Source organism: Prinia subflava, chromosome 21 (assembly GCF_021018805.1).
Source record: "Prinia subflava isolate CZ2003 ecotype Zambia chromosome 21, Cam_Psub_1.2, whole genome shotgun sequence".
NCBI classification, from domain to species: Eukaryota; Metazoa; Chordata; class Aves; order Passeriformes; family Cisticolidae; genus Prinia; species Prinia subflava.
The window spans coordinates 6,461,781-6,476,749 of NC_086267.1; the positions used below are offsets into that span (position 1 = coordinate 6,461,781).

At 57.2% G+C, this 14,969-nt stretch overlaps 1 protein-coding gene across 3 annotated transcripts in view; it reads right to left on the reverse strand.

Annotated features, from left to right (window-relative positions):
- The window catches only part of AGRN (agrin), a 100,751-nt gene that overhangs the window by 28,714 nt on the left and 57,068 nt on the right, over positions 1 to 14,969 (reverse strand). For all 3 annotated transcript variants that reach the window (XR_010082820.1, XR_010082821.1, XM_063417333.1), the window contains 11 exons: positions 13,096 to 13,290; positions 10,633 to 10,833; positions 7,558 to 7,703; positions 7,344 to 7,449; positions 6,263 to 6,376; positions 4,731 to 4,895; positions 3,856 to 3,999; positions 2,371 to 2,495; positions 1,996 to 2,101; positions 700 to 1,110; positions 488 to 622 (listed from right to left, as the gene is read on the reverse strand). Coding sequence is in view for 1 of the 3 variants with exons in the window: in XM_063417333.1 (XP_063273403.1) it covers positions 488 to 622; positions 700 to 1,110; positions 1,996 to 2,101; positions 2,371 to 2,495; positions 3,856 to 3,999; positions 4,731 to 4,895; positions 6,263 to 6,376; positions 7,344 to 7,449; positions 7,558 to 7,703; positions 10,633 to 10,833; positions 13,096 to 13,290 (1,848 nt within the window). In the remaining 2 variants the exon portion in view is untranslated. The remainder of the gene's footprint in view (positions 1 to 487; positions 623 to 699; positions 1,111 to 1,995; positions 2,102 to 2,370; positions 2,496 to 3,855; positions 4,000 to 4,730; positions 4,896 to 6,262; positions 6,377 to 7,343; positions 7,450 to 7,557; positions 7,704 to 10,632; positions 10,834 to 13,095; positions 13,291 to 14,969) is intronic.

The following is a 14,969-nucleotide window of genomic DNA, read 5'->3' on the forward strand; positions in this document are numbered from 1 at the left end:
CAATTCCTGACCCCAAATCCACCTGGAGAGATCCCCAATTCCTGACCCAAATCCACCTGGACAGATCCCCAATTCCTGACCCCAAATCCACCTGGACAGATCCCCAATTCCTGACCCCAAATCCACCTGGACAGATCCCCAATTCCTGACCCCAAGGTGACCCCCAGCCCTCCCCCAGCCCCAAATCCACCTGCAGGGCTCTCTGTGCCATCCCACCTGGACAGATCCCCAATTCCTGACCCCAAATCCACCTGGACAGATCCCCAATTCCTGACCCCAAATCCACCTGGACAGATCCCCCATTCCTGACCCCAAACCTTCCCCCATCCCCAAATCCACCTGGAGAGCTCTTTGTGTCACCTCCCTTGAGAGATCCCCAATTCCTGACCCCAAATCCACCTGGAGAGCTCTGTGTGCCATCCCACCTGGACAGATCCCCAATTCCTGACCCCAGGGTGACCCCAGCCCTCCCCAGTGCCGCGCTCACCGGGGCAGTTGCTCCCCTCGGCGTCGGCGGCCGCGGTTTTGCCGTCGGAGCAGCAGCCCAGGGCGCTGTTGTAGCACGTGGCCCTCTCCACGGCAGGCGTGGCCGTCACCCGGCCCTCGTCCGGCTCCTCCTCGCCTGGGGGACACCGAGGGGACATTGGGACACCCCGGCGGTGACACCCAGCGGGGTGCAGCCCCAGGGGTGGCACTCACCGGCGGATCCCGCCCCGCTGGACTCCAGGTCGCCGCTGGCGCCCATGTCCTGGTCCCCGCTGCCCTCGGCGCTGCCGGACTCGCCGTAGCCCGGCCGGCCGGTGGCCGCCACCACGGGCGCGGTGGCCAGCAGGCGGGCGGTGGCCTCGGGGGCGAGCTGGGGTGTGCTGGTGGCCGGCCCGGTGGGTGTCACACGCCCCGTGGCGGGGTGGCCTCGCTCCGTGGGCTCGGCTCCCGGTGGTGGTGAGCTGGTGGCCACGGCGGGGGGCTGTGCGGTGGCCCGGGGGGGCTGCGCGGTGGCCCGGGGGGGCTGCGGGGTGGCCCGGGGGGGCGCGGGCAGCAGGACGAGGTCCGGGGGCAGCGTGGGCAGCGGCGTGGGGGACACGGCCGGGCTGCTGTGGGTCAGGGGCTCTGCGGGGAGACACGGGAGGTGAGGGACACCTGAGGGACACTCCCTGCTGTGCCAGGGGGTGTCCCATGGGGTGGCAGAGCCAGGGCTGGCAGCAGGACACGGGGCTGGTGCTGCCTTGGGGACACTCAATGGCACTGTCTGGGGACACTCAGTGTGGCACTGTCTGGGGACACTGAGCATGGCACAGCCCTGGGGACACTCAGTGGCACTGCCCAGGGGCACTCAGTGTGGCACTGCCCAGGGGGACACTAAATGGCACTGCCCTGGGGACACTCAATGGCACTGCCCAGGGACACTGAGCATGGCACTGCCCAGGGGACACTCACCGTGGCTCTGCCCAGGGGACACTCACCGTGGCACTGCCCTGGGGACACTGAGCGTGGCACTGCCCAGGGACACTCAGTGTGGCACTGCCCTGGGGACACTGAGCATGGCACTGCCCAGGGGACACTCACCGTGGCACTGCCCTGGTGACACTCACCGTGGCACTGCCCAGGGGACACCCAATGGCACTGCCCAGGGGACACTCAGTGTGACACTGCCCTGGTGACACTCACCGTGGCACTGCCCAGGGGACACCCAATGGCACTGCCCAGGGGGACACTCACAGTGGCACAGCCCAGGGGACACCCAATGGCACTGCCCAGGGGACACTCAGTGACACTGCCCAGGGGACACTCACCGTGGCACTGCCCTGGTGACACTCACCGTGGCACTGCCCAGGGGACACCCAGTGGCACTGCCCAGAGGACATTCCCAGTGGCACTGCCCAGGGGACATTCCCAGTGGCACTGCCTTGGGGACACTCAGTGTGACACTGCCCAGGGACACTCACCTTGGCACTGCCCAGGGGACACTCAGTGACACTGCCCAGGGACACTCACCTTGGCACTGCCCCACGTGCTTGACAGTGATGTGCTGGCCCTGCCTGCAGGCGATGGTCTGCAGCTGGCACTGGTCCCCGTAGGTGACACCGTCGGAGCCACACACCTGAGGGCACAGGGGACACCGCAGCTGCACCTCTGGGCCCGTCCCGGTGACATCAGCGGGGCCCTGAAAGCTGGCAGCACTTTTGGGGGGCTCCTCCGGGGCACCAGGGTGGGCTGGGGGGGACATAGGGCACCTCGGAGGTGCCAGCAGGGCCAGGGGACATCTGTGACCTGTGTGTCCCCCTAGAATGAATTCCTGCCTGGTTCTGTGGGGGACAGGCACGTGAACCATCCCGGATGTCCCCGAGCCCCCCCAGAGTGTCCCCAAACCTTGGTCATGTTGGCCTCGGCGCACAGCGGGGACGGGCACTCGCAGTGCGCGAAGCCGTTCAGCTCCACGCACGAGGCCCCGAAGGCGCAGCGCAGCTCCTGGCAGGACCTGGGGGCCGAGGGGTCTGCGGAGGGAGAGCAGGGGGTGCATGGAACATCCCAGGCAGCAGCCGGAATCCCAAATGGACAGGGGCCAAAATCCCAAACGGACAGGAGATAAAATCCCAAATATAGAGGGGCCAAAATCCCAAATGGACAGGGGCCAAAATCCCAAACAGACAGGAGATAAAATCCCAAATATACAGGGGCCAAAATCCCAAATGGACAGGGGCCAAAATCCCAAACAGACAGGAGCTGGAATCCCAAATAGACAGGAGCCAAAACCCCAAATAGATAGAAACCAAAATCCCAAATAGAGGGCAGCCAAAATCCCAAATACAGAGGAGCTAAAACCCCAAATATACAGGAGCCAGAATCCCAAATATACAGGAGCCAAAATCCCAAATATACAGGAGCCAGAATCCCAAATAAGCAGGACCCAGAATCCCAGTTAGTCAGCAGCCAAAATCTCAAACAAACAGAAACCAAACTCCCAGTTACATAGGACCCAAAATCCCAAATAAACTGGACCCAAAATCCCAAATGAACTGGACCCAAAATCCCAAATGAACTGGACCCAAAATCCCAAATAAACAGGACCTGAACACCCAAAAGAACGGGACCCCAAATGCCAAATAAACTGGACTCAAACCCCCCCAATAAACAGGACCCAAACCCCCAATAAGCAGGACCCCAAATCCCGGTGCTGCAGGACCCCAGATCCCGGCGCTGCAGGACCCCAGATCCCGGCGCTGCAGCCCCCTGACCCCAGCGCTGCAGGACCCCAGATCCCGGCGCTGCAGGACCCCAGATCCCGGCGCTGCAGGACCCCAGATCCCGGCGCTGCAGGACCCCAGATCCCGGCGCTGCAGGACCCCAGATCCCGGCGCTGCAGGACCCCAGATCCCGGCGCTGCAGGACCCCAGATCCCGGCGCTGCAGGACCCCAAATCCCGGCGCTGCAGGACCCCAGACCCCGGCGCTGCAGGACCCCAGATCCCGGCGCTGCAGGACCCCAAATCCCGGTGCTGCAGGACCCCAGATCCCGGCGCTGCAGGACCCCAAATTCGGCGCTGCAGGACCCCAGATCCCGGCGCTGCAGGACCCCAGATCCCGGCGCTGCAGGACCCCAAATCCCGGCGCTGCAGGACCCCAAATCCCGGTGCTGCAGGACCCCAAATCCTGGCGCTGCAGGACCCCAGATCCCGGTGCTGCAGGACCCCAGATCCCGGCGCTGCAGGACCCCAGATCCCGGTGCTGCAGGACCCCAGATCCCGGTGCTGCAGGACCCCAGATCCCGGCGCTGCAGGACCCCAGATCCCAGTGCTGCAGGACCCCAAATCCCGGTGCTGTAGGACCCCAGATCCCGGCGCTGCAGCCCGCTGACCTTTCTCGCAGCCCGTGGTGCCCAGTTTGCTGCCGTTGGGGCACTGGTTGCACTTCATGCCCGTGATGCCCGTCCTGCAGGAGCACAGCCCCGTCATCTGCTCGCAGTCATCCCGCACCGAGCCCACGGGGTCGCAGTGGCACGCTGCGAGAGGGGAAACGGGAAAATTCCACGGATATAGGGTGGGAAAGGGGAAATCCCACGGATATAGGGTGGAAAAGGGGAAAATCCCATGGATATAGGGTGGGAAAGGGGAAATCCCACTGCTATAAGGTGGGAATTGGAGGATAAAACACTCATAGACAGTGTCCCCTGCCTGTCACACTCAGGAGGTGACATCCTTATCATACCCAAGAGGTGACACCCCTGTCCCCCTGCTGTCACTCAGAGGGTGACACCCCTACCCCACCGTCACTCAGGGGGTGACACCCCTGTCCCCCCGCTGTCACTCAGGGGGTGACACCCCCATCCCCCTCTGTCACTCAGGGGGTGACACCCCTGTCCCCTCCCTGTCACACTCAAGGGGTGACACCCCCGTCTCCCCACTGTCACTCAGGGGGTGACACCCCTATCCCTGTCACACCCACAGGGTGACACCCCCGTCACACTCAGGGGTTGACAGCTCTGTCCCCTGCTGTCACTCAGGGGGTGACACCCCTGTCCCTGTCACTCAGGGAGCGACACCCCTGTCCCCCCGCTGTCACTCAGGGGGTGACACCCCGTCCCCCCGCTGTCACTCAGGGGGTGACACCCCTGTCCCCCCGCTGTCACTCAGGGGGCGACACCCCTGTCCCCCCGCTGTCACTCAGAGGGTGACACCCCTGTCCCCCCGCTGTCACTCAGAGGGTGACACCCCTGTCCCCGCTGTCACTCACGGGTGCAGCCGCTCTTGCCGTCGGTGACGATGGCGCGGAAGTTCCAGAAGCCGGGCTCGCAGCGGTCGCACTTGAGGCCGCCCACGCCGGGCTTGCAGGAGCACTGGCCCGTGCCCGGGTCACAGGAGCCACCGTAGGAGCCGTAGGGGTTGCACTGGCACGTACCTGAGGGCAGGGGACAGCCCCGTGTCACCTGTGTCACCCGTGTCACCCGTATGTCACCACCACGCCGCTCTCAGCACGTCTCCCCCCTGCCCCCTCCCAGGCTGCTATCAAGAGCTCCTCTCTCATCAACATCAGAGGGGAAGGAAGCTATTAGAAGGTGATTAATTATTAATTCATTAACGGCTTGATGGAGGGAAGGCGGCCAAAGATAGACACGGTGACGCTGTCCTTGTCCCTGCGGGGAGGGGACAGAAGGGACACGGGTGCGAGCACATCCGAGGGCAGGGAGAGGGAATATAAATATATTTATATTTATATCCAATATAAACGTGTCCCAGGGGATCCAGGCTGCTCCTTCAGTGGGGACAATCCCCCGAGGGACACGGGTGGGACACGGGTGGGACACGGGTGGGACACGGGTGGGACACGAAGTGGGGGGATCTGGGTCCCAGCCAACGGGGGGGGATGAGTCCATGGATTTGGGGCAGGATTTCCACAGGAAACACAGAAAATGGGAAGCTGTGTCTGTGGATTTGGGGCAGGATTTCCATGGGAAACACAGAAAATTGGAAGCTGTGTCTGTGGATTTGGGGCAGGATTTCCATGGGAAACACAGAAAATTGGAAGCCGTGTCTGTGGATTTGGGGCAGGATTTCCACAGGAAACACAGAAAATGGGAAGCTGTGTCTGTGGATTTGGGGCAGGATTTCCATGGGAAACACAGAAAATGGGAAGCTGTGTCTGTGGATTTGGGGCAGGATTTCCACTGGAAAACCCAAAGACCATCCCTGCCAGAGCGATGGAAATATGGAAATGCTCCTGTCCCCTGGAGCATCCCCCTGAGCAACACCCTCACAGCTCCTCCCGTTATCCAGCTGCTTTTCCCATTATCCAGCTGTGTTTTTTCCCATTATCCAGCTGTGTTTTTTCCCATTACCCAGCTGTGGTTTTTCCCCCATTATCCAGCTGTGTTTTTTCCCATTATCCAGCTGCACTTCCCATTACCCAGCTGCACTTCCCATTATCCAGCTGTGGTCTTTTTTCCATTATCCAGCTGTGTTTTTTTTCCCATTATCCAGCTGCTTCTCCCATTATCCAGCTGCCCAGGGGAGGTTCAGGGTGGGTGTTTGGGATGTTTTGTTCTCTGAAGGAGTGGCCGGGTTTGGAACGGGCTCTCCAGGGAAGTGCTGCAATCCCCACCCCTGGAAACGCCCGGAAAACCCCTGGATGTGGCACTCGGGGACACGATCTCGGGGTGACCGCCGCCACTCGGGAGGGCTTTCCCAATCCAGCATCCCACGATTCTACGGCTGGGGAGCCGTAAATCCCCCCGCAGCCCCCCTGGGTGTCCCCGAGGTGGCACTCACTGGGACAGCCGGCCGCTCCCACGCCCAGCGCCAGCGTGACGTTGTCCGGGCAGCAGCCGTAGACGCTCTGGCTGCAGTGCAGGACCAGCAGGGGCGGCGGGGTGGTGGCCAGGGCTGCGGGGACAGCACGGGGACACCGTGGGGACACCGTGGGTCACTTCGGCACCCGGGGTGCAGCAAAGCCCCGGGGAGGTGCTGGGAGATGGAGGGGCTGTGGGAATAGGGGGGTGGGGACAGCAGGGGACAGGGAGGGGGTGTCCCCTGGGAGCCACTCCTGCCTCTTCACAGGGAAAGGGGACCGGGGACAGAGCTGGGGATACACCCAGGGACACCTGGGGACACCTGGGGACACAGCCAGGGACAAACACAGTGACACACCCAGGGACACCTGGGGACACAGCCAGGGACACCTGGGGACACAGCCAGGGACACCTGGGGACACAGCCAGGGACACACCCAGGGACACCTGGGAACACACCCAGGGACAAACACAGGGACACACCTGGGGACACAGCCAGGGACACAGCCAGGGACACCTGGGGACACCTGGGGACACACCCAGGGACACCTGGGGACACACCCAGGGACACACCCAGCAGGGAGGGGTGGCTTCCCTCAGGGGACACACCTGGTGACACACCCAGGGACACACCCAGGGACACACCCAGCAGGGAGGAGTGGCTTCCCCCAGGGGACACATCTGGGGACACACCCAGGGACACACCTGGTGACAAACCCAGGGACACACCCAGCAGGGAGGGGTGGCTTCCCCAGGGGACACACATGGTGACAAACTCAAGGACACACCCGGGGACACACCCAGCAGGGAGGGGTGACTTCCCTCAGGGGACACACCCAGGGACACACCTGGTGACACACCCAGGGACACACCTGGTGACACACCCAGGGACACACCCAGGGACACACCCAGCAGGGAGGGGTGACTTCCCTCAGGGGACACACCCGGGGACACACCCAGCAGGGAGGGGTGACTTCCCTCAGGGGACACACCCAGGGACACACCTGGTGACACACCCGGGGACACACCCAGCAGGGCAGGGTGACTCCCGGGGTCACTCACCCCGACAGGCTCCCTGGCTGGCCACAAAGAGCTCCTGGCGCTTCTCGCACCGCGTCCTCTTCAGCTCGCACTCGTTGGCGTAGGTGACGCCGTCGGAGCCGCACACCTGCCGGCACAGCCAGGGCACGGCTCAGGGCATTCCCCGGCACACGGCGCCCATCCCTGGCACCGCCCGTGCCGCCGCGGAGGGCGCGGTGGCAGCGCCGGGGCTCACCGGGCTGCGCGGCACGGCCGGGCAGGTGAAGTCGCACACGCAGGGCTCGTCCTCGGCGTCCTCGTCCCACCAGCCGCCGAACTGCCGGCACCGCTCCTGCTCGCACTCGCTGCCGTCCCCCGAGCCGGAGCCCCCCGAGCCGCACTCTGGGGACAGGGACAGCCACGGTGACACGGTGCTCCTCCCCTGCCGCACCCGTGTCTCCGTATTTAGAAAAGAATTTGAGTTTTACCCTTGGATTTGTGAGGAAAATGAACCAGAAATTTTTAATTTTTCTCACCATAATTGGCCCAGTGCTGGGACAAAAGCACCTGTTGGGCCCCTGAGCTGCTCCTCAAGAAATGTGGCTGCAAGCCAAAAACCCCTCCCAGACCATTAAATACTTTAGAGAGAGCACAAAGATTCTCATTTTGGGGCATTTTGGGTGTTTTAGCAGGTGCAAGGGGCCTCCCTGCACTGTGCACAGCTTTTACTCTTTTGTTCTGCATAGTTTGTTATTTTGGCATTAATTAAAACTTTTTTGCTTCATCAAAACCCCTCCGATGGTGCTGCTGATTTTTATCAGCCATTTCTGGGGCTGCTGGCACCCCTCAGAGTGTGAGGAACCCTTGTGGGGCTCAGAACACTCTGCCCCACACAGAAATGGGGCAGAGCCGGGGGGACAAAGCGCTGGGGTTGGGGACAAAGCCCTGGGGTTGGGGACAAAGCCCTGGGGACGGGGACAAAGCCCTGCCCTGCTTTGAGGACACACTCGGAGCTGCACAGCCCCATTCCAATCCCAGAATATTTCACCTTTCATTCCCAAAATCCTGCCCCACACGGAGTGGGATGGGAGGATCTGTTGGAGCCCTGGAGGCTGAAAATTTCAGGCTTTCTGTGCTAAAAAAGGCACTGACCCTCAGGCAAGCACCACATTTGAGTGGAGACCTTGGAACAGGCTCCCAAAATTGAGTGATGGCGCTGGGGCTGGAAGTCGGGGCAGGGAGAGGGAAAGGGTTTGGGGCTGGAAATTGAGGCAGGGAGAGGGAAGGGGTTTGGGGCTGAAGTTGGGGCTGGGAGAGGGAAAGGGTTTGGGCTGAGAGAGGGAAGGGGTTTGGGGCTGGGAGAGGGAAAGGGTTTGGGGCTGGGAGAGGGAAGAGTTTGGGGCTGGGAGAGGGAAGGGGTTTGGGGCTGGGAGAGGGAAGGGGTTTGGGGCAGGGAGAGGGAAGAGTTTGGGGCTGGAGAGGGAAAGGGTTTGGGGCTGGGAGGGGGAAAGGGTTTGGGGCAGGGAGAGGGAAGGGGTTTGGGGCAGGGAGAGGGAAGGGGTTTGGGGCAGGGAGAGGGAAAGGTTTGGGGCAGGGAGAGGGAAGGGTTTGGGGCAGGGAGAGGGAAGGGTTTGGGGCTGAAGTTGGGGCAGGAGAGGGAAAGGTTTGGGGCAGGGAGAGGGAAGGGTTTGGGGCTGGGAGAGGGAAAGGGTTTGGGGCTGAAGTTGGGGCAGGAGAGGTTTGAAGCCCCCACAGCTCCAGCAGCAGCAGCAGCAGCAGAGACGGGGCTGATTTCAAAGCCTGCTCAAGGGGAAAAGGAGAGGGGGGGAAGGGGAACCTGGCCCTTTTCATGCCGTGATCAAAGGCCGGGCTTTGGCATTACACAGAGAATTATTCAGGCTCTGCTCGCAGAGGGACAGCAACCTGCAGTCCCCCGGGCAGGGCTGTGATCAAACACCCTGCTCTGTCTTCTCCCCTCAGCTCTGACGTCCTCCCCAGCCCCTCCACCGTGTGCCAGGGACCCTCAGCTCCCTCCCCGTGCCAGCAGGAACCCACAGCTTCCCCCAGAGTGGGAGAACTCAGTGAATTCTTGATTTTTTAGGCTCACCCAGCAAGGTGGAGCTTCCAAAACCTTCCCTGGGGCTCTGCTGAGTCAACAGAGCCGTGGGATGGGTTGGGTTGGAAGGGACCTCAAAGATCACCCAGCGCCAAAGCCCTGCCAGGGGTCAGGGATGGCACTGGAGAGGGAAAATTCACCCGGGATGCACAGACAGGACAGGGGGGAACGGCTTCAAACTGAAAACAGGGAAATTTAGATGGAATATAATGAAAAAATTCCTCCCTGTGAGGGCCTGGCAAGGGGTGCCCCATCCCTGGAAGTGTCCAAGGGTAAAATGGGAAAAAATTGGGGCAGAGGAATGGGGCTGGAATGAGAAAGGGGCTGGCACAGGAGTGGGGCACAGAGGGGCAGCAGGGAAGCGTGGCTGGCACAGGACCTGCTGTTTTGGGGTTTTTGGGGTCTCAGGGCACAGAGGGGCAGTGAGGTAACTGTGGCTGGCACAGCACCGGCTGTTTTGGGGCATTTTGGGGTGTCCCAGGGCACAGCAGGGCAGCAAGGAAGAGTGGCTGGCACAGGACTTCCTGTTTTGGGGGATTTTTGGGGTCTCCCAGGACATGGAGGGGCAGCAGGGCTGGCACAGGACCTGCTGCTGTTTTGGGCTTTTTGGGGTCTCAGGGCACAGAGGGGCAGTGAGGTAACTGTGCCTGGCACAGGACCTGCTGTTTTGGGGTTTTTTTGGGGTCTCACAGGGCACAGTGGGGTCTCACAAGGCACAGAGGTCAGTGAGGTAACCGTGCCTGGCACAGGACCTGCTCTTTTGGGGACATTTTGGGGTGTCCCAGGGCACAGCAGGGCAGCAAGGAAGAGTGGCTGGCACAGGACTTCCTGTTTTGGGGGATTTTTGGGGTCTCACAGGACATGGAGGGGCAGCAGGGAACCGTGCCTGGCACAGGACTTGCTCTTTTGGGGCGTTTTGGGGTCTCCCAGAGCACAGCAGGGCAGCAGGGCTGGCACAGCACCTGCTATTTTGGGGTTTTTTGGGATCTCACAGGGCACAGAGGTCAGTGAGGTAACCGTGCCTGGCACAGCACCTGCTGTTTTGGGGGATTTTTGCGGTGTCACAGGGGAGCAGCAGGGCTGGCACAGGACCCACTTTTTTGGGGACATTTTGGGGTCTCCCAGGGCACAGGGGACAACCATCCCCACTCCCGATGCCCAACCCTCTCCCCTCCTTCCCCCCTTTCCCCCTCCCCAAGCCCAGCCCAGCGTTACCGTCCTCGCAGGGCCCCGTCCTGGCCACCTCGATGCTCCTCTGCAGCTGGCACGAGGCCACGCGCAGCTGGCAGGCGCTGGCGTAGGTGACACCGTCGGTGCCACACACGGGGGCCGGGGGCTGGCGCTCGCAGCGGGGGCACACGCACCGCCCGCCCACGCAGTGGCTGCCGAAGGAGCACACGGAGCCACCGCACGACCCTGGGGACAGGCGGGGACACAGGAGGGGACACGGGGGGGACACGCTCAGCCACCCCAGCGCCCGCCGGGGGCTTGGCGCACAGCTGGGGGGTGTTATTTTGTATTTATTCTGCATTTATTTTGTATTTTTCTGGGTTTTTTCTGTATTTTTTCTGCTTTTTTTCTGATTTTTTTTCTGGGTTTTTTTCTATATTTTTTCCATTTTTTTTCTGGGGTTTTTTCTATATTTTTTCTGGGTATTTTCTGTATTTTTTCTGGGTTTTTTTCTGGGGTTTTTTTTCTGGTTTTTTTTTTTTCTGTATTTTTTCTGGTTTTTTCTGTATTTATCCTGTATTTTTTCTGTATATATATCCTATATTTTTTCTGTATTTATCCTGCATTTTTTCCTGCATTTTTTCTATATTTTTTCTGCATTTTTTCTATATTTTTTCTATATTTTTTCTATATTTTTCTATATTTTTCTATATTTTTTCTATATTTTTTCTATATTTTTCTATATTTTTTCTATATTTCTTCTATATTTCTTCTATATTTCTTCTATATTTCTTCTATATTTCTTCTATATTTTTTCTAATTTTTTTCTAATTTTTTTTCTATTTTTTCCCCGCTTTTTCCCCGCTTTTTCCCCGCTTTTCCCCCCCATTTCCCCCCCCATTTCCCCCGCATTTAACGAGGATAAAATTGGAGCGCTGAGCATTTTGGGGTTTCCCTTCCTGGAGATAAAAATCCCTTTGACCCGCCTATTCCAGGAGTCCGCTGCCACCCTCGCCCACCCTTCCCCGAATTCCCGGGAATCCCAGCCCAGCCCCAGCTGGACGGGATTTATGAGGCTCCAATCGTTCTGTGCTAATGAAGGAGCCGAGCAGGGCTTTTAATTAATTAATTAATTAGCCCAGCCAGCCCCGCGGGCTGGGGAGCAGCGAAGAGAGGCAGCAACAAAGAGGGACCGAGCCCAGGGGACGGAGGGGAGGGCGAGGCTGCTGCTGTTACACATTTCTACATTTCTACCCCAACTCCTGATCGGCCCCACCGACATTAATCCAATTTCTTTGCTCGGCTCACACAAACAACACAGGGGGGCACTTTTTCCCAATTTTTTGTGATTTTTCCCCCATTTTTTCCTGATTTTTTCCCCATTTTTTCCTGATTTTTCCCCCATTTTTTCCTTGATTTTTCCCAATTTTTTGTGATTTTTCCCCCATTTTTTCCTGATTTTCCCCTCATTTTTCATTGATTTTTCCCAATTTTTTGTGATTTTTTTCCCATTTTTCCTGATTTTTCCCCATTTTTCCTCACATTTCACGCAGTTTTTTCCTGATTTTTCCCCAAAATTTTCAAGGACTTTTTTCCCTTGTTTTTCCTGATTTTCCCCCATTGCCCCTCACATTTTCCCCAAACTTCCGCCAATTATTGTCATTTTTTCACCAATTTTCATCATTTTCCCACTGTTTTCCCCAAACTTTCACTTTTTCTCCCCAAAATTTTCTCTTTTATTTCCTCCAATTTCTCCTAAATAACCTAAACTCCGATTTCCTCTTGATCTTCCTCAATTCCCCCCAAATTTCCCCCGATTTTCACTGGTTTGCCACCGATTTTCACCGTTTTTTCACCGTTTCCCCCCCTTTTTTACCCAAACTTTTCCCAAAATTTTCTCTTTTTTTCCCCAGTTTCTCCTAAATAACCCAAACTCCAATTTCCTCTTGATTTCCCTCAATTCCCCAAATTTCCCCCGATTTTTGCTGTTTTCCCCCTGATTTTCACCATTTTCCCACCGCTTTTCACCATTTTCCCACCGCTTTTCACCATTTTCCCACCGATTTTCACCATTGTCTCACCGATTTTCACCATTTTCCCACCGATTTTCACCATTGTCTCACCGATTTTCACCATTTTCCCACCGCTTTTCACCATTTTCCCACCGATTTTCACCATTGTCTCACCGATTTTCACCATTTTCCCACCGATTTTCGCCATTTTCCCACCGCTTTTCGCCATTTTCCCACCGCTTTTCGCCATTTTCCCACCGCTTTTCACCATTTTCCCACCGATTCCCCCCAAATTTTCCCCAAATCTCCCTTTTTCTCCCCAAAAGTTGGTCCCAAGAGGACGAACCACCCCAGCATCAGCAGCACCGACCGCGGCATCCCCCGGTCGCTGGCGGGGCAGGGCCGCGCATCCCGGCTGGGCGACACCGGGTGACACCGGGCGACACCGGGTGACACCGGGCAGGGTGGGGACAGTGGGGACAGAGGGGACACTCACTGCAGGGCCCCTGGGCGGCCACGGCGATGTCCCTCTGCTGGGTGCAGGCCCGCACGTGCAGCTCGCATTCGCTGCCGTAGGTGTTGCCGTCGGTGCCGCACACCGGCTGCGCCGAGGGCACGCACTCGGTGGGGCACACGCAGCGCCCGCTCTCCGCCTCGCACAGGGCACCGAACCGGCACTGCCCGCAGCGGTCTGAGACGGGCAGGGACAGAAAATCAGGGTGGGACACAAATATTGAGGGAATAAAAGCTTTAAAGGCAAATAGTACAGAACTAAACCAAAGAGTACAGAAATAAAAGCTCTAAATGCAAATAGTACAGAAATAAAAGCTCTGAACTCAAATACTGAGGAAATAAAAGCTCTAAACCTAAATAGTACAGAAGTAAAAGCTTTAAACCCAAATACTCCAGAAACAAAAGCTTTAAACCCAACAAATACAGAACTAAAAGCTCTAAACACAAATAATACAGAAATAAAAGCTCTGAACTCAAATACTGCGGAAATAAAAGCTCTAAACTCAAATAGTACAGAAATAAAAGCTCTAAACCCAAATACTCCAGAAATAAAAGCTTTAAACCCAACAAATACAGAACTAAAAGTTCTAAACCCAAATAGTACAGAAGTAAAAGCTCTAAACACAAATAATATAGAACTAAAAGCTCTAAACACAAGCAATACAGAAATAAAAGCTCTAAACCCAAATAGTACAGAAATAAAAGCTCTGAACTCAAATACTGCGGAAATAAAAGATTTAAACCCAAACAGTACAGAACTAAAAGCTCTAAACCCAAATACTGCAGAAATAAAAGCTCTAAACCCAAATAATACAGAAATAAAAGCTTTAAATCTAAATAGTACAGAAATAAAAGCTTTAAACTCAAATGCTGCAGAACTAAAAGCTCTAAACACAAATAGTACAGAAATAAAAGTTCTAAACCCAAATAGCGCAGAAATAAAAGCTTTAAACCTAAATAGTACAGAAATAAAAGCTTTAAATCTAAATAGTACAGAAATAAAAGCTCTAAACCCAAATGCTGCAGAATCAAAAACTCTAAACCCAAATAATGCAGAATCAAAAGCTCTAAACCCAAATGCTCCAGAAATAAAAGCTCTGAACCCAACTAATACAGAACTAAAAGCTCTAAACAAAATACTCCAGAACTAAAAGCTCTAAAACACAAATAGTACAGAAAGAAAACCTCTAAACCCAAATAATACAGAAATAAGAGCTCGCTGCCCCCTCCTCCTGCAGCAGCGGTGCCAGGAGGGGATGCAGGAGCAGGGAGGAACCAAGGCCAGAGCTCCTCCTAAAAGCCACCAGGGCCAGGGGAAAGGGGCTGAAATGTCACTGTCACCGAGGCTGGGCCAGCTGGAGAGGGGACAATCACAGGGAGCAATAAATCAGCACCGGCTCCGGGGCAGGGGTGGGAAGGGGCTGCCACCCCCAGCCCCATCATTTCACCTGGCACAGCTCCCGGGCACAGAAACACCTCGGGTTTGGTTCAAAATTCCCCCTCCAAGCAGCCCTCCCTGCTGGCAGGGGACAGCAGCCAGCACATCCCCGGCTCCTGGGGATTCACTGATTCATCCCCGCCGCTCATTTCAGGAGGAATCTGGCTCCAAGGTGCTTTTCCTGCTTTTCTCTTTCACACAGCAGCTGCTGCCTTGGCATGGGGGAGGAGGAGGCGCCAACCCCCTGCTCGGGTTCCTGCTGTTGGCCTGGAGGTTTTGATCCTGCCCTGGAGGTTTTTATTCTAGCCTGGAAGATTTTATCCTGGCCTGGAGGTTTCTATTCTAGCCTGGAAGTTTTTATCACGCTGGAGGTTTTTATCCTGCCCCGGAGGTTTTTGTCCTGCCCTGGAAGATTTTAT